Here is a 23,409-nt window from a genome sequence, read left to right on the forward strand (position 1 = left end):
AGTGAAACATAGTGAACTATCCAACTCATAATGTCACAAGGCAGAGAAAAAAATATTTATTGATATTTGTTGTTTCCGTTAGATTCATGTCAAATTACAAAAAGATCCAAAAAACATATATCAGAAATAAATACATTTGAATGCAGATGGTATTAAACATACCGAAAGGTGGTAGGAATGTTGCATTGTATTGTACAGAACAGCCTTACAATAAACTCAAGGGAAAGTTCTCAGTAGTAGAGGATTTTAATGAGTTAATTCTCACATACTGTATTCATTTCACTTCTTGCCATGTTGAATGTGATGTTCTTCAAAAGCAGGACGCTGTCTGCACACAGCAGCCCAGCTGACATGAAACCAACGATCTGCAAATAAAGAACAGGTTAAAAAAATAAATGCATCACATTACATGTCAACACTTGTGTCCAGTGTGTGTGTGTGTGTGTGTGTGTGTGTGTGTGTGTGTGTGTGTGTGTGTGTGTGTGTGTGTGTGTGTCTTGGAGAGACAAAAGCTAAATCTTCAAACTACATATTGTTGGGCTACAGCACATGTACAAAGATAAAAGCGATGTTTGGCTATTTATTTGATGTATAGGGGAAAACTAAAATCCACGTATCAAAATTGGCCCACATAACTGAGATTGCAATTATAGATAACAAATATATTTCTCACCCCTCCAAGCAGAGTGCCTGTGACAGTGTACGTAGTCGACGCCAACAGGCTCAAGATGATAAAGTAGACCGACCCAAACATTGAATTAAAAACATCCTGCAGAGAAGAAAAATACTTAATAACAAGAACAAGAATAAAATGCAACATGTGCAGTAGGCTAAAAGTTGTATGTGCTGTAAAACATCACCCACAATGAGAGGCCAAAAGAAGAAAGTCAGCCTCTTGTTGAGTTTGAAAACATACAGCAACAGCAGTAGGGAAGTGATGAGAAACTCTAACACTGTGGCTGCAATGTACTGTGGTCTGGATGCTACAGCGAAACACACAAATGCCACAAAAAGAGTGACCTAAAACCAGAAAAGGGACACAACACAGAGAAAATGGTTACTGCAATATCATAAAATGTAAACCTTATGCATTTAAATATGAGCAAATTATTGAACTGTATTATCATGACTCGAGATTTTGCACATCAGTTCTTCTGATTCACTCCTCCTTCATACGACATGTTGCACATCCCAGTTTATGTAGAAGAAGAGGAACTGAGTCTCCACTAATGTTTCAACATCACATCTTTTAATACACGCAACTAATCCAGTTGCTCTTTCAGCCTCTAAAATGCTTTTGGTGTTTTAATGCGGGTCACTGCTATCAACAAACTAGCTCTAGTAACATTGTTAACTAACTTACAAAGCATATTTGCTATTGCTTCATGTGCTGTATCTGTTCCCCCATCTAATGTGTACATGTGTACATCTTAGCTCTTTCAGTACTTCTGTTGCAAACTGAAAAACATTCAAACTCTTGGTCATGTGCAAATTGTCTCACCATCTCTGCAACTTTCAGGATCCCCCTCTTGGATGTGATAAACGCAGTGTTCACCTCCATGGTTGTTATTCTATTTGGATCTTCTGACATAATGTTGCGAGTTCGTTTGCAAAAGACAGCTCACCCTGTCTGTTTCCTGAAACAAGCAATTTCCTTTTTAGCTTCATAGGAAATGACTGTTGGTAAGAATATGCACAATATTACACACCAGCAGCTACTTGACACATCTGCTGTAAAAGCTAGAAGAAAAAAAAGTACACTTCAAAAAATGTGCTCTGACTTACAGGAAAAGACACACAGGGCCGTACATTGATCTCCATCAGTTCCAGTAATCTGTCAACCCAAATAGAAGGTTTGGTCCCACAAATAGTCATGATAAAATGTATTAATAATCTTTTTTTTTTATTAAAAATCACATGTTTTGCAGTATGCATGGAACAATGATACAGCATTAAACCAATACTCCAACATGGTGTAATTCATTACATTAGGCATGATCAAAAATAAATACATTTCTCTATCTGCTCGACATCATTAAAATGACTTAAAACCAGTGGGTCTCAGGTAGAACCCGTGTGTGCTCATTACAGCTGTAAAAAATCTATTTGCATAATCTCTACAATGTTCCCTTGGTTTGACCCCATGCCCTTGTCTTTAACATTGTACATAAACCATTTGACAAAAATGTCAAAACCACATATTGAAAACAACATAAGGTTGTCTGTTGTTCTGTAGAAAGGCACATCTTTAGGTATTGGTTCCTCATCCTCTCAATGTGGCCAGTCACACTTCCAGGGCTCAGACTTTGGCACTTTGAGACACTTTCCTAACTTCTCACAGCCAGCCGGTGCCCAATTCTGAAACAGAGAGCGGCCATCACAGTAAACACAAGAACATGATGTTGAGATATTAGTTATTCACAGGAAGTAAAGTACCGTCTATTAGGTGGCCACAGTTTACTGTCCTGTGTCCATGTAGTCTGTGTCATTAAATAAACATTGTCCCATGATGTTTAAGATTCATCACAAGACAAGCTTTATCTTATTGTAAATGAACAAATGAATGTATCCCTTAATTATTTGAACAATTAAAAGGGAAACATTAAGGGTTTATAGCGTTATGCAATCAGTTCTCATTGAGTGGTGCTACTACAGCAGGTCAAAGGCATACTACGTCAGACAGGTGCGATGTCCATAGACAAGGTGTTCTTGCAGTTGTACGTGTTTGACTGGATATCGTGAGAGATGAGGCGTTGGGATGTATATGACCTGCATGTTTCACACTGAACAATTGTTTTCAGTGTGAACTTTAGTCAGAAACACATCTCAGAACAGCCAATATTAAAATTCCAGTTTCAGTGGATAATGCTTAAGATACAAGATATTAAAAGACAATAGATCAGCACGACACAGGATATTTCATTCTATTTCTGGACAGCATCCAAACATTATTCATTACAACCCTACTAAAATTGGGATTTATTTCCTTCACCACAAGGGGGCAGTGCTATGCCACATATGAATCTGTAGCAGTGCATCTCACACTCTGTGGTGCTATGGGGTGACAAAGCCACTGCTCAATTTAGCTCCTTTAAATAATCCTAAAGATGATTTATTTTTTTTCTTTCACAAAAATATAACACCCACAAAATCTAGGAGAAAAGGACCAGAATAATGTGATAACTTCACCTGATGATTCCAGCAAACATGATACACTGGAGTGAAGTTAGTAACAGAGATAAACAAATAATAAAATAAAAGCTAAATCTGTTCAAGTGGAACATGACTAGTCGGCAGGCTCAATGCAGAGTGCACACAGATAGCAACCAAATTATTTAGAGAGTTTTATTGATTCTCAGTTTTTTCATAAGATCTTTATCAATTTATCAAATGTACAAGTGAAAGATTCAGTATCTGCTATGAAAACTCAACTGACTTTGGTCCACTGCCTCGGGATGTATTGGGAAAAGAGTTACCTGCTACTCACAACATAATTATTATTTTTTGCAATTTCACCAATAAAGTGCATCACGATATATTTATGTAAAGTAAATCTCACCATCACCGCCATGTCACACATGTTGAGCTGGGGAACAGCTGGAACCAGCATCTTCTTATGCTGCTCCACAACAGGAGAGATCCTGCTCAGCACATCCTGGTACTCCTTAGTCAGAACACTAGAAACACGCAATGCACACGGTTAGAAGGCTGCAACTACCAATTACTTTCATTATCCATTACCTGACGATATATTTCTTACTCTAATCGAAATGCAATGTAAAAAAATACTGAAAAAATGTCACAATCACAATTTCCCAAAGCCTAAGATGATGTCTTGTTTTGTCTGACCAAAAATACAAAGCCCAAGGTATTCAATATACAATGATAGATGTCAAAGACAGGCAGCAAATTGTCACATTTTAGAAGCATGAAACTACGGATGTCTGGTAGTTTTGCTTGAAAAATTACAGAGACAATTATTTGATATTTGTCAATCAACTAATATAAGCAAGTGAAACAACGGTTTAGCCAACAACAAAGATGACACTGAATGAGTTTGAATCGATCTACTGTACATGTTAATATGTATGCACACACACACACACACAGTCTGTTTTTAGTCTCCATCTAACACACAACTACACATACGAACATACACACACAGAAATGGACATCATTTGTACATTTGTTGCTTTTTGTCAAGGAGTATTGTAGTAAATGCACTGCACACATGTATCCAGTCTAAGCTTAACTCATTATATCCCAGAGGGGACATGCTGTAGCTTTCAACGACAAAAACAGAAATATACGTGCACACAAACACACACACGCACGCATCCACGCATGCCAGGCTGTCCACTCGGGAAACCTTTGGGAAAGCACACTCAGCAGGGTGAACTATGTAACCCTTATTTCATTCCCTATCTCTCAACCAGTGAGCCCGAGCACCTCTGTGCATTATTATATTCAGTGTGTAAAACACAGGGGCCCCGAAGGCTTTCAAAGGAACGCTGCGCTCAATAGGACCTGTAGGGTTAATGAGCTGTGTGTGTGTGTGTGTGTGTGTGTGTGTGTGTGTTGGGGGAGTGGGCGTCTGGTGGCGTGACACACAGATAGACAAATATCAGCAGTGCAAATACACCCCTGATACACTCGCCGGCAGCACCTGTGCCAGCCTTCCATCCTCCCTCCACTGCAAACCCAGCCCTCTGATTGGCCCCTGGGGACCATGTGCATGTGTGTGAGGTGAAGTGTCAATTAGAGTAATAACCCCAGGCCCTGTCCAGCTCACACCTACCCTCCCTCTTAGATCTCCCACAGGGCAGCAAGGCTTCCTCCATCAGCCAACACCTGCTCCTTTCCTTGATACTCTCAGTCTTTACTTTCCCCTACAATTACTCGACTGGTAGTGTACTGGCTGCAATTAGTCTCTCTCCTGGTGTGCCACATTCGTCATGAGCTAACTATCGAGGCATTGTGACCCCAGCTGATAGGGAAGAACTGGATTCATCCTCCCCGGTTAAAAATCAGACATTCAGAAGAAATTGCTTCAGCTATCTAAAATCACAAATTCTGCTTTTGCCCGATCTAGATCAGAAAGTGGGATATTTCATTCCCCTCCTATCTGTGCATGCTACTGATTGCTGTGATTCATTTTGTGATAAGTGATGAAGCAACTTAATAAAAGTAAATGTAAGGGAGATTTATCAGACTGTTGTAAGTATTCAATTCTACCATACAAGTCTGCAAGCAAAGCGCGGCGCGCACCGAGAACCTTGTATAAGACATTACGTTTTCTATTGTTTTGTCTATGCACTGGGAATCTCACACTGCGGACCTCTAAATCAAAAAACTAATAATACCATTTGTTTATGCCCCCTCTGCAAACAAATAATAAAAAGCCCACAGTCAGCACAGCTCATTATCATGATTATAACCCTTAGCTTACTGGTGTAGAGGCAAAATCTGGAATAATAAGCAGACTGTATGCAAATTAAGTCTTTTGATTTATAATGTATGGCACCCAAGGGGGATGGGGGCATTGCTCAGGTGTGTCACCACTCTGATTACTGATTCATAACACTATTGCTGGAACACATACACACACACAACCACACAGTGGCAGAAGGTGGGGGAATTGAGGAGACAATCAAATACATCTGTCCTGCCTACCCCTCCCTTCCACCACCCACTCCACCCCGGTGGAAATTGAGCACTTCAGTAAGGACTATTGATTGGGGACACAAGAGCTTGGTGGCAGGCAGCAGATGAGGCCAGACTGTGTGCAGGGCTGCCTGCAGTGTTAGGGCTGGGACTACACTCGGATCACCGAGGCTCTGGGGACGTGAGCTGAGGTAGGTAGTGTGAAAGAAAGGATGTGTTAACCTCAGGGCCTTAGGTCACAGAGACGGAGGGCGACGTGGAAGGCAGCAAAATGCTTTGGATGAACCCGATGGGGATCCAAACTTGCTGAGTTCGGCAGATGTAGACCTGGTTGGGTTTGTTCTTCACCCTTTACAGATGGACCACCAGGACAGGCCTTATCCAGGTACTCCAATCAAATGTGGCCGGCCCTCTGTTTGTAATCAGTTTAAAGAAAAAATAAACTAAAAGCTGCCGTATTTATGTTCCCACGTTCTCGCCTAGATTGCATAATTATAATCTACACTGTTTCCGTGGTGTGACTGTTCTGGACTGGGGACTGTGTACGTGTGTGTGCTCTTTGCTATATCACATCCTGCGACAGTAGTGAAGGCATGTGTGCAGACAGGCCCTATATCATCTTAAGTGGCTCTTTAGGTGTAGACAGAGATTAATGATGGCCAGGCAGCCAGTCCAGCTGGGGGACGAGGAGCACACGGACAAAACGCACACATACACATGTGTACACACACACACACACACACACACACACTTAACTAGGATGGAGGAGAACGGTCCCAGTGGATGCAAAGGGACAGCAGCAGAGTGGTGAGAAGTGAGCCGAGGTGCACAGCAGTAGGTGGAGAGAGAGAGAGAGAGAGAGAGAGCGAGAGAGAGAGAGAGAGAGAGAGAGAGAGAGAGAGAGAGAGAGAGAGAGAGCGAGAGAGAGAGAGAGAGAGAGAGAGAGAGAGAGAGAGAGAGAGAGAGAGAGAGAGAAGTAGCAAGGGGAAAGTAAGACAAAAGTTTGGAGCGGAAGGGGACTGAAATGTGCAGATTAGAGTGAATAGTAGAAGAACAGTGAAGAGGTCATTCAGCTTGGTGTGGGGGGGGTGACCTTGTAGACAAACTCTACTGCAGAGGTGAAAAATGAGTGTGCCTTTTTGTTTTTTTTGTGCGTGTGTGTGTGTGTGTGTGTGTGTGTGTGTGTGTGTGTGTGTAGCACTCAGCACAACACATGACTGCGTATTGATTGGTTTTTGCTTTTTTTTTATTCTTCCAAGTGAATAGCAAGGCTAAAAGGTGGGCAATTGAAAAACAACATTAATGTTTCATCATCCAATCTCACTAGAGAACTGAAAGGAGTTCGAGCAGGAGGCAAAGAGGAGATGAGGCTGGAGCCGAATGTGAGAGGTAGAGCTGCAGAAGGCAGAAAAGAAAGGTCAATCTGGGAGGTTCTATGGCAGGAGGGAGCCAAAGCAGACGACTGAGCACAAAAGGAATATTCTCTCATCAAAGCGATTTTGAGATTGTTTAAATGTATTAGTCATGGCGTCAGCTTGCGTCATTTCCCCTAAAAGATCACAGAAATATTCTGCACTGACAGTCTGCTGTAAAAAACGACTCTCATCTGTCTTTGCACCCTTATTTAGTAATAGTCTTAGTTCAGCCTTTGCAGTCTGTGTCCTCTCTGCGATTCTTAACTCTCCTCTGAGCGAAGGCAGAGACACACAAACCTCCATTAAACAGCACTCGCTCTCAATTTAGACCTGAACAATTTATCTTGCAATTTTTAACCTGCAGCGGTGCACCGGAGGGTTGAGGGCCAGATAGTGATCTTTAAGGAGCTGTTTGCAATCACAAAGAGAAGGGTGTAATCAGGCGCGCTCTCGCTGAGCAGATCAATCCGATGCCTTCTTGTTCATGCCACTGAATCAGCATTGATCTCATACACATTCTGCGCTACCAACAGGCAAAATGCTTTCCTATTCTCACCCCTCCCCATTTCATTTTCTAGCACCTCTTCACTTGTTCCTGGTTGAATCCCCTCTCCTCTCCTTCTCTCATTCTCTTCCTTTTCAGGGAACTAACCTGATGGGGAACTTCTCCCCAGGATCCCGCCCCAGGTGGAAAAGGATGGGCTGCAGTGTGTGCTCTTTCTGGTCGTGAGTCGTCACACTAGGGATCTCTTGACCTGGACAGAAGTCGATGCCCTGTAAGACAAATCACACAAAAACACATAAACCATTTTGTTTTACAACAACAGATACATAGTGAGCATACAGTACACTGTAGAGAGTAACATCTGACATTTGATCAGAGAGAAGATTTTCTTTCTTTCCATGTTTCTAAATTATTTGATGTCATTCTACATTCCTGCTTTAGTCTATTTTTACACCACTGTGAACGTTTCACCACTCAGTCCTCAGAGTCCTGTGGCCCTGTCTTATTTATGTATGCTGGAATAAGACTGCAAACCAGCATAGGAAGGAGTTTTGGCTACATAGCTCAGCCTTTCTCTAAAGAGAAACCCCAATCCCACAGGTATGACACATAATAATATTTGCTTTTACTTTTTAAGCACCACATATGAAAAACCTATGAAATCAAAAGATTTGATCTTTACATCTCATTTTCTCAACAATTCCTGTTCTTCTTTCTGTTATTTTGCCATGGGGTTGTGTCGTCTTTGGTCATTTTCAGTGGTCTATATTTTATTCTTTTAGATGTTTTGGTTGAGTCTTTTATCATGTGCAATTAAAAAAACCCCAAAAAAAACCAAAGCTCAGTTAAAGAGATCTGTATGTAAATGTAGGCGTGCAGCCACCTGTTCTCTGATCTCAATGCTTAATCCAATTGCAGTATGGCCTATATGCATATTGTCTTCCAATCTGTTGTATTATTAATGCAGCTACTGTTGGTACATCATAAAGAGGGTTCAAGTCACTGGCAAAATAGAGGACTTTTCTTCCTTGTGCTGCCTCCCCCGCTTCATATCTCCACGCATTTCGCTCCCGCTCCTTGACTCCATTCTCGTGAGCCTGGCAGTGATCACAGCCTGATTGAGTCACACTCACTCCTCCAGAACCCCCTGGAGATCTCCCCCCCCTTCTTCAACACAAACATACACACAAACACACACATTTTGATGAGCACAACTAATATTGAGAAAGCATTCATCTGTAAGGCACTGTTGCTGCCCCCCTCTGAGATCGCTCAACAGAGCACCTCAAAAATACATATAGAAGAGCGAGAAAGAGAGGGAGTGAGAAGGATAGTCACCCCCCCCCCCCCCCCCCCCCACACTCCTCCCCCCCCGGCCCCCCTCCCTGCAGAGCCTCCTCTGATCCAGACATGCCCTGTCTTTTGAAGCCAAAAGCTTAGAAATGCAAAAAAGAACGAAAAAAAAAAAAAACCTCATCCCAGAGGAGCAGCCAGAAAAGGCCTGCTGTGTGTCTCTCTGACTGTCTCTTGTACCCGAGACATAACAGCAAGAACTCCATATCTCCCCTGACATTAATGCTATGGATACAACTAGGCTGCTTTCAAACTGGAGCAGAGCAGTCGCTATTACAAGATAAGATACAGGAGCATTCAGCAGTGGCAGGATGGATTTTGGAATAGGAAGTTTTTGGTGTCTATTTTGATCCCAAAAGTATGCTTTGGAAGGAGAAGGATCATTTTATATACTGTGGCTGAATATTTAAAACAATATACCGTAAAAAAAATCTATTTAATGGATAAGTAAATTTGACAGTCTACAGACTATGCTCCATAGATAGATAAATAAAGTGTCTGTCTGTCTGTCTGCCTGCCTATCTCTATATCTATCTGTCTGTCTGTCTGTCTGTCTATCTATCTGTCTGTCTGTCTGTCTGTCTATCTATCTGTCTATCTGCCTGCCTGCCTGTCTGTCTGTCTATCTATCTATCTATCTGTCTGTCTGTCTGTCTATCTATCTATCTATCTATCTGTCTGTCTGTCTGTCTGTCTATCTATCTATCTATCTGCCTGCCTGCCTGCCTGCCTGCCTGCCTGTCTGTCTGTCTATCTATCTATCTATATATCTATCTATCTATATATCTATCTATCTATCTATGGAGCATTTATGTTATGCATGTTCTTGCCTTTTGCTTTGAAGTCAGTGCATCGGGGGCTGTTTAGCAGGCGTAGCTGTGTTAATGTCTAATCTAGCTCAAGAGTCCAGAACAGGAGCCGCTTCACAGTCTATCTCTTGTCCATTTAAATAACCACTGTAGGACTAACAGGTGTCTGGGGAAAAAAGACATTTTTCAGTTTTCATTCATCACATTGTAAAGTATTCATCAAGCTAAAAAAAGCTACCCCAGCTGCTATAGAGCTCCCACTGTATCACAGGTTACTCAGCAATCCAGATACAAAGGAGCCACAGTCATGACACACTATATTTCGCAATATTAACATCACTACACTGCCTCAAGAGAGTTTGATGAGAGCCATTTAAGCCTGTGAAATTTCTCATTTTCCTCATGGCTGAGCTGCATGAACACAGCCAGGGCAGAGCGATACGTCTCCCAGCTATTAACCTGTAATTTTGTTCTTCTTCACAGACACATCTTCCCTTCTTGTTTATTTATTTTTACAATGGGCCGAGAAAAACAAATTATATTTTAAAGTAAGAGCAAACAGGGAAACATGATTTTCAATTCAGTAAAAAGGGGGATTATTGGGTATTTCTGTTGGAGCAGCGACTAAACTGGAGCCAAGACTGCTTTAAAATGATCATTTACATTTGTTTTATTCCTGCAAGAAAAAGCCTTTGAAAAACATTGTCCTTCTAAAGATAATACATTAAAAAATGAATGACTCAATGAGCATATAAAAATAAAATGTACTATTGGTTACATTAGATGGACTAATATTGGGAATTTAACTTACCCTGAAGGAGCTCAACATTTTCGCTCCATAAAACAAACACACACACTTTATGTATATGGAGAACCGAACATTCGCTCTCTCTCTCTCTCTCTCTCTCTCTCTCTCTCTCTCTCTCTCTCTCTCTCTCTCTCTCTCTCTCTCTCTCTCTCTCTCTCTCTCTCTCTCTCTCTCTCTCTCTCTCATGTACACACACACACACGACAATCGATAGGCAACTCACAGGCAATCAGACGCCATTATTTGTGAAGTTCCACTTCAGTTCACATGAGTTGATAAAGGAGGCTGCTATTGATTCAGCGGCCCTGAAGGAGAGAGCAATTTAAGCGACCGATGGGGCATAAAACAAACTGGATCACAGGAAAAGCAGAGCCATGATGGGAGGACAGGGGGACATGTTTCTTATAGACAGAGGAGAGTACGAAGGATCACAATATCCTGCTCCTTAAGTGTCACATTACACATCTCTCCTGATACATTTAATCAGCACAGAGTTGATGTAATTACGACCGAGAGATACTGCTGGCATCTGCCTTTCTTTCTTCCTTTTGAGCTCTGTGGTGCCAAAAGAACAAGTCTACAGCAGGGAATGATGGTATGTAAATGGCGAGGAAGAAGACCTCCACTGGAGTCAGAACAAACAAGTCAACTGGTTGATGAATGATGCAAGTTCGCTGATGTGGGGGTTCTTCATTAATATTCATTACGCTCTGATGTACACAGCAGTCGACTGATGAGCCATTTTCAAGATAACACCAACAGTGAAAGTGTTTGTGTGTTTGAGGAAGATTAGGAGAGACAAAGAGGGAGGATGTGGCAGTTCAAATCAAGACCTGAGGAAACAGAGATGGGACAGAGTTGCTGTGTTTAAAGGGGAATATTACCTTTTTAAACTCTTCCCATGAGTTGCTCCAGGTCCAGTAGTGTGCCTTGTATTGTCCAAGCCTCACAGCCATCATCTCATTTCCACGGTAATAGAAGATCGGCCTGTGGAGGATGAAAAGAGGGAGAAGTAATGCTCAGATTTGTTTCTTCAAAAAGGTGAATTTGTACCAAAATGAACACTTCCTTTTAAAAAAAGATATTTTCTCTTGGCGTGTCCACTCTCAAAGGTTTCTACCCATTCTCGCAATGTTTTTTTTTATCATCGAAGAACATCAACTTTAAAACTCCCATAAAAATCCCTCAAATCATCCGAAATTTGGAATTCTCTTCACAAACATGAAACAACAAGGATTATGAGCCAGACCAGCGGCTCTGTGGGGCTGTACTCAGGCACAGTGGTGCTTTGAGCTAAATGCTAATGTCAGCATGGTTTAATGTGTACCATGTTCATTGGTTTAGTGTACAATATTAGCACACTAGCATTTGCTAATTAGCACTAAACACAGCTGAGGTTGATGGGAATACCATTAGTTGTGCAGGCATTTGGTCATAAACACAATTTTGACCTGATGATGACGCTAGAGGAAAAGTCACAACACTGCTCTCACACTCAGGGATGTGATCATGAACATAAAAGCCTTTTAAAAAATGAAGCAGATCTCGGTCCCAAACAAAAGGACACAAATACAACAAATGGTAAAATCCTGTAACGGTGTGTATGTACTGGCCTATTTTGGAGTGTGTGTGAGCGGTTTAGCAGGACTGGTGTCAGGTCCAGTCCATCCAGGGCTCTGTCATCAGGAGGGCTGATGCCAGCCAGAGCCAGACTGGTGGTGAACAGGTCCATCACATTGGCCAACTGGAAATTCACCTGGAAAAAGGACAAATACATCTAAAACCACAATTACTTCTATCGAGTATTAGTATCTGGAGTATGTGAAGCCATTTCACACAACCTGTGAGTTAGGATTGTGAAAGTGAAGAACTTTGAAGGAAAGAGGATCGGCCAAGTGTCCCCTCAAGGACTAAAGCTCATATTGGTCCTTGGTAGGTGTATGCTATAAACACAAAAACAACCAACAACAAAGAGGTCATCGTTTCTCTTTCATCTCTACCAATGTTTCTGAAAATTATCCCCTGACGATTTTGCTTCTTGTTTCTGCCAAATAATTATAAGCTCACAAACAAATTAAGAATCAACTGTGTTATGCTCCAGGAACATCACAAGCTTGCTCTTTTACGCTGGATTTTCTTCATGGGTGCGAATAAGGTAGCAATGCTAAGTCATCATAGGATGTTTGTATGTGTTGTTGTGTGTACACATGTAGGAAAGAGGTGCATTTCTTCAGTCTACTCTCTAATCTTTGCTTGAGGGAGCCTCCAAAATGCCTCTTTCTAAATTAGTTTTTTTAGGGGGAAAAAGGAAAAAGGAGGAGCGAAGAAAGAGAGGAGAGAGAGTAGGGAGAGGACAAGGCCCGGGCAAACAGGCGGCTGGAGCTGGAGCGAGCTGGTGTTTTATCTCCTTTTCCCAGTCCCAGTGAAAAGCTTTATTTTATTTATAAACTTTGAACTATTTTCAGATAAAATTACATTTTTTCGTTGTCATCCTTGATCTTCCGTTCCATTCTCTCCTGAGCGAGCCTTAGAGGGAGACGGCACGCTCACAATCAGATAGCGCTATCAGGCCTCAGCAGCTGCACCGCCATGTGCCGCTGTGCTCATATCTGCAGCCAACACACACACACACACACACACACACACACACACCACACACACACACACACACACACACACACACACACACACACACACACAAAGCTCCTTAGCACTGAAATGAATTCCCCTTTCTTCTGTATCCACAGAACCAGCCACAGAAAAGGCTTTGCAATGCATTCCATGATCTATCTGCACATCCAGACACTCACTCTCTCTCTCTCTCTCACTCACACACACACACACACACACACACACACACACACACACACACACACACACTAACAAACACTAACAGATTTAGTCTTTCACTTCATTTTCTTTAAAAGTCCCCCTCACAGAGACACACACACAAACCATTAAAGAATTCAGGACAAAAGGACACACGAAGAAGCAAAACTGACATTTAGTTGGTAATAACTTGCATGACCAAAAAAAGCTAAACTTTCAGACTCTGATAGAGGAATTTATCTCAGGAGTTGCAGCCTTTTATTTCCTCCCTTTATGAGCCCTGCCCTCTTTTGCAGCCACGGCTGAACTTCATTCTTTTTTTCACCCTTTGTTCTTTTTTCTTTTCTTTTTGACTGACTCATCACTCTCTGTTAATGTCACATTCTCTTTCTCTCGTTTATTTCTGTGTTGTGAGTAGGGATGTTGGTTATCTGGGGAGGCAGTGCTTCTATCCCAGTCTCTGCCACTCTGCCTGTGTGTCTGCTGCCTGATAAAAAACAACAAAAGGGATTGTGATGCTCGACAACGTTGTGTGGCCGACACCCCACCCACCTCCCCATCTTTGTTCCTACAGCCACCACCCCTCATCACCCTGCCCCCCGCCCCCCTCAGGCACTGGGAGAATGCTGAATCTGCATCTGCGTAAGACCAAACATGCTCCTTCATTCCAGTACACCTCCTTCTATTGACCTGAATATGAGTGAATGACCAATTGACAACAATTCCCTACACATTCACACACGTGAAATGACCAAGTTTCATCACTCAGATGTGTTCACAGATAAAGAGCAATTCGTCTGTTGGTCTTTTTATCAGCAAACCCCCCAAAAAACATGTGTGTCCTCATTTTAATACCGTAAAGATGCATCTGTTCTCATCAGAACAATAAACCTGCTGAAAACCCCCTTTAACAAAGGCTTGCATGGCTGTTTGTTGTCTCCAGCATTTTGCTCAAAGAGCTTATGGACTTTTCAATGCACAGATCAACAGAGATTTCAGACGACTACAAAACAAGAGAGGGGGCAACCCTGTGCCTGCTGTGTCCTCCCTCCCTTAGCGGTAAATCCAGAGCTATAGAGCACTTCAACAAAGCAGCTTTGTCATCACAACCCTAAAGAGCTTCAGGGAGGATCGATTGACCCTCGTTTTCACAGCCCAGCCACAAATACAAAAACAATACAAAACACATATATAGTTTTTGTGATGTTCTGCATTTGTAGTAATATTTCTTAAATCCGTGTCTTCCACTGGTCTAGAAAGCTATTTGTGAAACATACAACTAATTCAACATGAATGGAAAAGCATGCATATATGAGGGCATATAAAATCCAATGGAAATGACACAGACATGTTCTTCACTCTTGCACACGCATGCAAAGACACACTGGTCAATTATAAAGTGGCACAGGTGCAACAAAGGCCTGCAGACACGACAACGTTCCTGGCAGTGTGGCAGTGCCAGCGTCTTTAGCACTCCTCCTTTTCTCTTTTCTACACCAGCCACCTCTTTTACTTCTTCCTTGCTTCCTTCCCTGTACCCCCCTCCACCCCTCCCGTTCCTTTATCCTGGGCGCCTGGCATATTCAGATACTGAAGTCCTCATTACGGCTCAATCCAACCTCAGCAAACACACAAACAGATTAGCCGCTTAAGACGCTCCCAATCCCCCTCTCCCTCGCTACTCTGCTGTGCTATCAGGCCCCAGCACACCCCTGTGAGATGAGCCAGGGGCAAGGCTTACTGCAGACTGCAGCCTCCGCTCGCTCCTCCACCAAATCCCTCTGCGTCACAGCCCCGTGTCACAGCTGCCCCTAATACAATTAAAAGTCATTTGCAGAACGCACAGGCTTAGAGGATCGCGGTGTGGGTGGGGGGGTTAAATTGGGGAGGGGGAGGTAAGAAAAAGAGAGTTTGGAGCATTAATTCTAGCCAAAAAATATTTGAGGAAACATTGGAGAAAGCACCCACTCGCTTCGTGGCCGCAATCACAGTTTATCTTTAATGTTTTCTGGAGTTCAATCACTCGATAGAAGTCGAACAGACTCAAGATTAACTGGTTACGCCGCCAGTGGGTCACAGTGTGCGCATGTAAAGTGGTAAATGATACACAAATTAAACAAAAAGCAACAATCATTTCAAAAGAGAGGATTAGTGAAATAATTATTCCTTTACTCTCAACCCTGCTTTACAGTCCTGTACATCGCCTGCAGCTTTACAGAGAACATTTCAGCTCCTGGTACCTGTTGATAGGCAGAACATTAAGGAGCAGCAACAATGCTTAGAAGAGGAAAAACGGGCTCTGGATCCCGGGGTCTAAGTCTAGTCTATTCTCTAGAGAAGATGGTAGGGATTAGGTGAATGATCGTTTGGGAGGCTTTATTTGGTAAAAAGCTTTAAATCACGGGGGTATTCTCACTGTGCCTCCTTTGATGTGTCCAGGCCACCAGGCAATGGCAGGCTCCCTCATGCCCCCTTCAAAGGTGGTCTCCTTCCCACAGAGGAATGGCCCGTTGCTCCCACCTGAGGAATCAGAAGCACAAAAACACATGTACTCTTGTACCAAATTACACACACATGCAATACAGAAAATGTACCTTTGACAAAAATGAACCAACTCACAAAGAAAAAAAACTCTGTGTGTGTTTCGGTGTGCGTGTGCGCATTTGAATTTAGTGCCTACCTTCATTTGGGCCAGACATCAGAGCAGCGCCGTTGTCTGAGGTGAAGAAGACAAAGGTATTATTTTCAACGCCCAGACTCTGCAGAAATGACAACATCTGACCGACGCTGTAGTCTAGCTCCATCACTGCATCACCGTACCTAGAGAACACAGAGAATCACAGCTTTTATCATTCCCTGTGAGAAATACATTTGTTTATCACCTCATGCATATGCTGGACAATAAAAGAGTCAAGGTAGGATATAAGTACCGGCCACGCTGGCTCTTCCCTAGGAAGGGTTTGGAGGCATAGACGGGGGAGTGAGTGGCGTCGGGTGCCCAGTAGAGGAAGAAGGGCTGCCGGGCCTCAGTCTGACGGTGTATGAAGTCAAGACCTTCCTGTAGAGGTGTGAGCGTGTGAGAGAAGTGTTACAACACTATCAGTGCACATGTCAAAGGACTTACCGTAGCTTGATTTACAGTACTGCTATCAGGCAGGTATATAGCAAATAACCCCTTTCTCCTTTGCTTACAACCTAATTCTAAACATGTTGTGCCTTTCTTTCCTTTTTCAAACAATCAGCCACCTTTATAACAGGGCTCCTGAAACCAGTCCATAAAACAGACTATTATTCCTTTTCCCAATCTACTGTTTATCTACTGTTCAATCTACACGCATTACTGCTCCTGTTTCTTACTCCATCCAATCAGATTAATTCTTGTTTTCAACGCTGTGTGTGCCGCACTGTTGTTGTTGTTGTTGTTGTTGTTGTTGTTGTTTGTCGTGTCACGTCCGTTTTAAAATGAAAATTGTTGAATCACCAAAGACTAATGCTAATATGAGCTTTACAAAGCCGTACTTGACATATCCATCTTCTTCTTGTGATGACAAAGTACACCTTTCAAGCATGCAGTGCGTCTCTGCATGCTGCTTTTGATCCCTTTAGGAACTGAATGGGAGGGACAGACGTAGGAGAGATAATCAAGACGAGTGTGCGCAAAAGTCAACAATCCACTTCTGTTGGTGAAAAGCACGGTAACGATCAAAGACCAAACATCAGGCTTTTATTGCGCTTTTAATATGTTGAATAGATGTTTTATGTTTTTGTGCTTTTATGTTTTGGGGAACCAAAGACAATGTTCCACTCTGGTGGCCAATAAAGTTATATTCAATGTCATTACATTCTAATAATTGCTTCAATGAAGGAAACTGTGAAACACAATTTGGTGTACCTGACATTACTCTGCTCCACTGGAAGAGATTTGATCTTTAACTTACCAGCAAGTACATTTGTGTGAGGTTGGACTCTCCAGTCTTCCTGTCAATCTTAAACTCCTCATAGTATCTGTAAAACAAGTGGGTTGACATTATTTAATAAAAGAACCTTCATTATTATTTAGCTATCATCCCATCTGAATACCTGCTGACCCCATACCGTGACATTTCTCCTCTGCTTATTGAACTGCATAAAATGATTCTTTCACAATGACCTGATTGTATTGGAAGGGCTTTCAATCTGCCTCTACATTGATCAAAACTACTGCAGACAATATCATTAAGACAACAGCAGCAAATGTCCCTCTTGCAGACTGTGTTTGCAGGAGATTTTGGTGAAAGACATATCTGGGAAGTCTCAGCAGAGCTGAGCAGAGGGAACTGTTATGAGTTGTTGCTGAAGCATAGCGCGGCAAGCAGAGAGACAGTGACAGGCATCTCTCTTTCTTACGCTTCACTTCCTCCAGGTGTCCTCGCACACAGCCAACAGAACCTGCTGTCTCTTGAGGGCGTGTGTGCGCCTCTGTGTATACGCGTCTATGTATGTGTGTGTGTGTCTGTCCAGGGCCCAGGTATGTAGCGCTGATTAAACCCACGGCTAAGCGAAAAACACGGCCGGCTGCCAGTTTCAATGACCCTGAATACACATATGGCTGTTTTGGGGAAAACAAATGGGCGGAAAATGGAATACACAAGCGCAGCTGGTACAGAGAAGGAAGAGGAGGGGAGACACTCAAATCATCCAGAGAAGCAGCCAGCCAAACTATTCCACTGAGTCACAGGGGAAAGACGCTTTTTTAAAATAGATTTTCAGTCCGTTTCTGTCTGCTGATATGTATGTCTGTGCTCGTGTGGAATACTACCTGCCAAGCATCTCAGAGTTGTTGTAAACGGGGATGTTGGGTTTGAAGCTGCTGTTGTAAGGGCCAAAGTGGCAGTCTGGTGCACCGAACCATTCATCAAAACCATTCTCCAGAGGCAGGTACTTCTGTCTGTGGCCCAGATGCCTGTAGTGACAAACAAAGTGCACTCATACACTGTAAGATCAATGTGACTGAAAGATCATTCTGCATGTTTAAATACAGACCATTACTACATGTCAAATATACGTGTGGTACTGCACACCTTTTTTCCCCCGAAAGCACAACATACTCATATTCGTGTTTAATTGCAGTTGCTACCTTAAGGCTGTCTTTGGTTTGTATTCACTTCAGTATTTAAATCACCTTTTGCAGAGGCTTGAAACTTTGAGACAGGTACGTAATCTATCACAGCCAAGTTGTGTGTTTGGTGGTAATATTGTAAAGATCCAAAATAAGTAATCACGCCCACAATCATTACTACAGAGCAAAAGCAAACGGCAGATAATATTGTGTGTGATAAATGATGTATCTCAAACAAACTTCATACAACACAGAAAGGAATGAATATCAATGAATGCCTCAGGTAAAAATCTAGTATAAAATGATTGTACACATGATTTGTAATTAATTGGCTAAAACATGCAAATATACTACACTGGTCCTTTAAGTTGTGGAATTAATTCCATGGCATCAACGGTCGTCATTAACATAACCTCTAAAACTTCAGAAACCTCTAAAAACCTGGATTACAGAAAGATAAAGAGCTCACCACTTGCCAACTATTTTGCTGACATAGCTCTTTTTCTTCAGCAACTGGGGTAACAAAATCTCATCCTTAGAGATTCCTCCCACTATCTCCTGTGGTGTGTATGCTATAAAAAAAAAAAGTCAAAATTTAATGTAGAAAACTTTCCATGACTTTACTGCATACTGTACATTATGGACTAAGTAATAAGAAAATCATTTGCAGCTGGATAATTTTCACAGTAAGGATATACTGAGAGTGTACCGTTTCTGGCATGAGCATTCGTGGTGTAGAAACCGTTTCGGACAGGCAGCCTCCCGGTGAGAAGTGCAGCTCTGGCTGTCGTTAAAAATAAAGAAAAAGGTCATTAGGATTTAGGAGTATGTTCAACTTCCAAAAAATGTTTCACTGCCAAACAAATATAGTCTTCGTCCCTGCGCCACATACCACATTCTTTGAAGAATACAAATTAATTTCTTCAACTTCAGTTAAATACTGAAATCAAATGGGCAAATACAACATTTGTACTTTATTGTCATAGTAATAAAACTATGGTTTGCACTGACATGTATCTGAGTTTTGATGAGTACATTGAATTGTTTCAACTTTTTGAGAATTAGTTTTCTGTTACTACTAATACAAATACCCTTTATTTATCAATTGCTAATAATGGTTGTGATTAACCTCAATTCTGAACACTAATCACCGCAGTCAGGTGAAATCCCATAGCTCAACATCTCACCTCAAAAAGAAAAAAATCAGCCTTTAAGCTTGTCTACCTTGCATTAAAAAAAAGAAAAAAGAAATAAGGTAAAAGAAAAATCATGCACACAAAATCTTCTGAATTCATAGCATTTTACCTGGACACCTTCCTAGTTTAAGAGTTTAAGGTTTCTCACAACAGTGATGTGGCAATACCTGCTTTCCTGCATAGAATTACTGTAACATATTGTACTATGTTTTTCTTGTTGTAATTGAATGAGGCGAGGTGCATTTTTTTATTTAATTAATTAATGGTAATTTTTTATCAAATAACAAATGTGATTCTGTATTCGGTCAATTGTTTTAAGTTTATACTTTCAATAATCAGGTGTTATTCCAACATTTTAATGATGTAACAATAAAAAACACATGTAGAGATAGAAGGCTGCAGCTGTGATGAGAGACTGACATTGTTCTAATATCTTGTAAAACAGGAACTGCTGGTTCAGGCTCTGCATTACAACATTTTCAGCTCACTCACATGGGGAACAAAGTGGGTTGGCAGTGTAGAAATTTGGAAACAGCATGCCCTGAGCAGCCATGGCATCAAGGTTGGGGGTCTCTTTAGAGGGCTGGCCAAACAACCCCAAGTCCCCCCAACCCATCTGAAAAGCAGAGGGAGGTTTATTAACAAGTCCAACAATAATAATAATAATAATAATAATAATAATAATAATAATAATAATAATAATAATAATAATAATAACATTTAAGTGCATTTAATGAAGTACTGTACTTAAGTACAATCTTGAAGTACTTCTACTTGAGTATTTTATGCTCCTTTATACTTCTACTCCTCTACATTTCAGTGGGAAATATACTTTTTACTCCACTGCATTTATTTGACAGCTGTCATTACTAGTTATGGTACTTTGCAGATTCAGATTATTAATAAAAAAATATAAATAACAAATGCAATATGGTGTATTATTATGAGTAAGCTAGCTGACAGTATATACATATGTTAGATGTATTAGTGCCACCTTTACCAGCTGCAACACTAAAGTGATGTGCACATTAATGCATCAATAATTATAATAATAAAATGACATATTATATATTATTCTGAGATTTTCTTTGGTGCTTAAAGTATATTTTGATAATACCTTTGTACATTTACTTAAGTAAAGACTTTTAACAGAGTATTTATACACTGTGGTATTGATACTTTTACTTATGTAGACGGTCTGAGTACTTCTTTCACCACTGTCAGAAAGACTAAAACACACAGATACTGTTCACATGCAGCAAGGCTCAATGAGAAGTACAGTAACAACTGCTATTAATCCAGAGAACCCAGAGATAGAGAGAAAACAAATAACAGAGAAAAAATAAGGAGACTAATATAAATGTGTTGTTCTGTCCATTCACTCATTCACTTCTGAAGCACAACTGTGCTGTTGAAGTGATGAACTAAAGTTACAAGGACAAAACGTAGGAAATAACTTACGTCATCCATCAGCATGATGATAATGTTTGGAGATGAAACTGTTTGATGGCTTTTCTGTCAAGGCACAACATATTATTGCACAAAAGAGAGTCAGAGTTACAGTGGACATCACTCGCATTGCTGTGCTGTAGGCTGTAGTCATATGAGCATCAACTTCGAGGAAGTGGTCTGTTTGCCTTCGTGCGGGTCTTCAGCGCATCGCTTGCGCATACACAGTACAGCAGTTGTTTTGTGGTGAATTCATTTAGGTTTTAGATTCATTTTGGCTTGATTGATTTTAATTTCCTTGAATTATAAATGTGTGTGGTAGCGTTATGTATTATGATTAAATCGTTAAATTGTATATAACCGTAAAATTGTTCTTTAATAGGTGTTGCATTCATGACTCATAATAAATGTTGTACGTGTGAGACAAAATTTGAAATCGGTCAAAAATAATACAACAAAATGGACCATGTAACAAAATACTGTTTACCGTTTAAGAAAGCTTACACTTTTCTTACAATGAATACGTTTTGTGGATAAAACAGCTAAAATGCTAATATATAAACAACAGTTATTCAAATCGTGTTTCGTCTCTGTTGCCACTTTTCCAACAGCGTCTAAATGCAGCGTGTCACGTGACAGCGTCTGACAGCTCAGAGGAGGAACTCTAACATGGCGGTGTGCATAGCAGTGATCGCTAAAGAGGTAATGATCTATGTTGTTAAATGTCCCAGGTTTTTTGCGTAGCCTGCTTTTTAAATGTTGAAATTGTTTCCTTGGTCTTATAATCGTCTCTAAGCAAATGTCAACTTTCTCTGTAAACTCGAAGGTCCAGCAGGTTGAAACATCCAAACAGAGCTAACGTTAGCATTCTTTGTAGGATGACTGATGTCACAATTTACTGAATCTACGTTGACATTGGTTGACATGGTTTAAATGTGGTGCTTTATTTCACTATGTAATGTCCTTTACAGAACTACCCGCTGTATATCCGCAGTGTGCCCACTCAAAATGAGCTGAAGTTTCACTACACAGTGCACACCTCTCTGGATGTGGTGGAGGAAAAGATCTCTGCTGTGGGCAAATCTTTGGGAGACCAGAGAGAGCTGTACCTTGGGCTGCTCTATCCCACTGAAGACTACAAAGTGTATCCTTGTTTTTGTTTTAAAAAAGGTTAAAGGGTTAGGAATAATCCTTCAAGACAAGTGATCCCAGCACCTGACATCTTTTAATTAGACCAACTACCTACTGTGGTCTAAGGCTGATTGTCTTTTTAAGAAGATTGCCAACACATCTCTTATTAAGTCTAAAAAACCTACATAAATGTACACACCTCTACTAATCAACAAAGATGAACGCCTTACTATTGCATTTCTCTTGTTTGTAGAATAGTATGTACGGATGTAAAGTGTATGAGAAATGTCTCTTATAGGGGAAACAGAATATCCTTGACTGTTGATATAGATACGGGTATGTAACCAACTCCAAGGTGAAATTTGTTATCGTTGTGGACTCGTCAAATACGTCATTGCGGGACAATGAAATTAGAAGTGTAAGTTGATCCTATTGCATGTCTAATCAAAATCAAATAGTCAACAAGCATAATTCTCCAAAAGCCACATTTGTAGTTTAATACAAATCTTCAAACTTTGTTCTGTGTCAAGATGTTGATCCAGTAATATATTGCAAATGTGCATGTGCTGAATTATACCTCGTTTCCCCTTTGCCTCAGTTTAGATTTTATGAAGAGGCTAAGACCAAAGAGCTTTCCTACATTTGCTCTGTGCAGTTATCCGGGAACATCATGTTTTATACAAAGGAATAACAGGAAACAAATTTAGGATGTGCATGAATGACCCCACGGTACAATTTGTGATGTGCTTGTGGATTTCCATTTTTTGGAGGAATTTTGAAGTAGTAACTTGTTCTTTTGCAGATGTTCAGAAAATTACACAACTCTTTCACCGATGTAATGTGCAACCCATTCCACAATCCTGGGGACACCATTCAGTCTAAGTGAGTTTATTCTTGACTTGATAAACAGATTTTTATCACTGATATTTTCTAATCTAGCAGTGTTTAATTGTCGACTAATCATTCTCCAGGGCCTTCGATGGCATCGTCTCTGGAATGATGGTGCAAACTGGCTGACATCTCTTCCACCCCATCTCCTGAGCCTCCAATGTACAGAACATCCCTAATCCTAATTTTTGTATACATGTTGCCTTGATTATTGAAATGCATAAGTAATAAAACTACAACATTGTTGCTTATCGCTGCATGTGT

General features: G+C 41.1%; 3 protein-coding genes across 3 annotated transcripts; 1 reads left to right on the plus strand and 2 right to left on the minus strand.

Moving 5' to 3' along the window:
- Window positions 1-33: 33 nt before the first annotated feature.
- cklf (chemokine like factor) lies at window positions 34-1,926 on the minus strand. Its single transcript, XM_029427338.1, has 5 exons — window positions 1,786-1,926; window positions 1,502-1,637; window positions 865-1,020; window positions 674-769; window positions 34-365 (listed from the first exon to the last, which is right to left on the minus strand). The coding sequence occupies exons 2-5, from the start codon at window positions 1,589-1,591 to the stop codon at window positions 255-257; spliced, it is 453 nt and encodes a 150-aa protein (XP_029283198.1). The 5' UTR covers window positions 1,592-1,637; window positions 1,786-1,926; the 3' UTR covers window positions 34-254.
- On the minus strand, window positions 1,880-21,271 carry galns (galactosamine (N-acetyl)-6-sulfatase). The gene is given in 15 exon segments (XM_029427290.1): window positions 1,880-2,358; window positions 3,560-3,677; window positions 7,732-7,853; window positions 11,439-11,541; window positions 12,168-12,310; window positions 15,800-15,903; window positions 16,064-16,203; window positions 16,314-16,441; window positions 17,322-17,388; window positions 18,182-18,325; window positions 18,951-19,053; window positions 19,191-19,265; window positions 20,170-20,293; window positions 21,139-21,177; window positions 21,179-21,271. Coding segments are annotated over 15 exon segments (1,575 nt in total). The 5' UTR covers window positions 21,257-21,271; the 3' UTR covers window positions 1,880-2,271.
- Window positions 21,272-21,723: 452 nt separating this feature from the next.
- Window positions 21,724-23,396, plus strand: trappc2l (trafficking protein particle complex subunit 2L). Its single transcript, XM_029427349.1, has 5 exons — window positions 21,724-21,828; window positions 22,098-22,270; window positions 22,588-22,675; window positions 23,060-23,139; window positions 23,229-23,396. The coding sequence occupies exons 1-5, from the start codon at window positions 21,796-21,798 to the stop codon at window positions 23,272-23,274; spliced, it is 420 nt and encodes a 139-aa protein (XP_029283209.1). The 5' UTR covers window positions 21,724-21,795; the 3' UTR covers window positions 23,275-23,396.
- Window positions 23,397-23,409: the final 13 nt, after the last annotated feature.

Source organism: Cottoperca gobio, chromosome 3, assembly GCF_900634415.1.
Source record: "Cottoperca gobio chromosome 3, fCotGob3.1, whole genome shotgun sequence".
In the NCBI taxonomy this organism is placed as follows: Eukaryota; Metazoa; Chordata; class Actinopteri; order Perciformes; family Bovichtidae; genus Cottoperca; species Cottoperca gobio.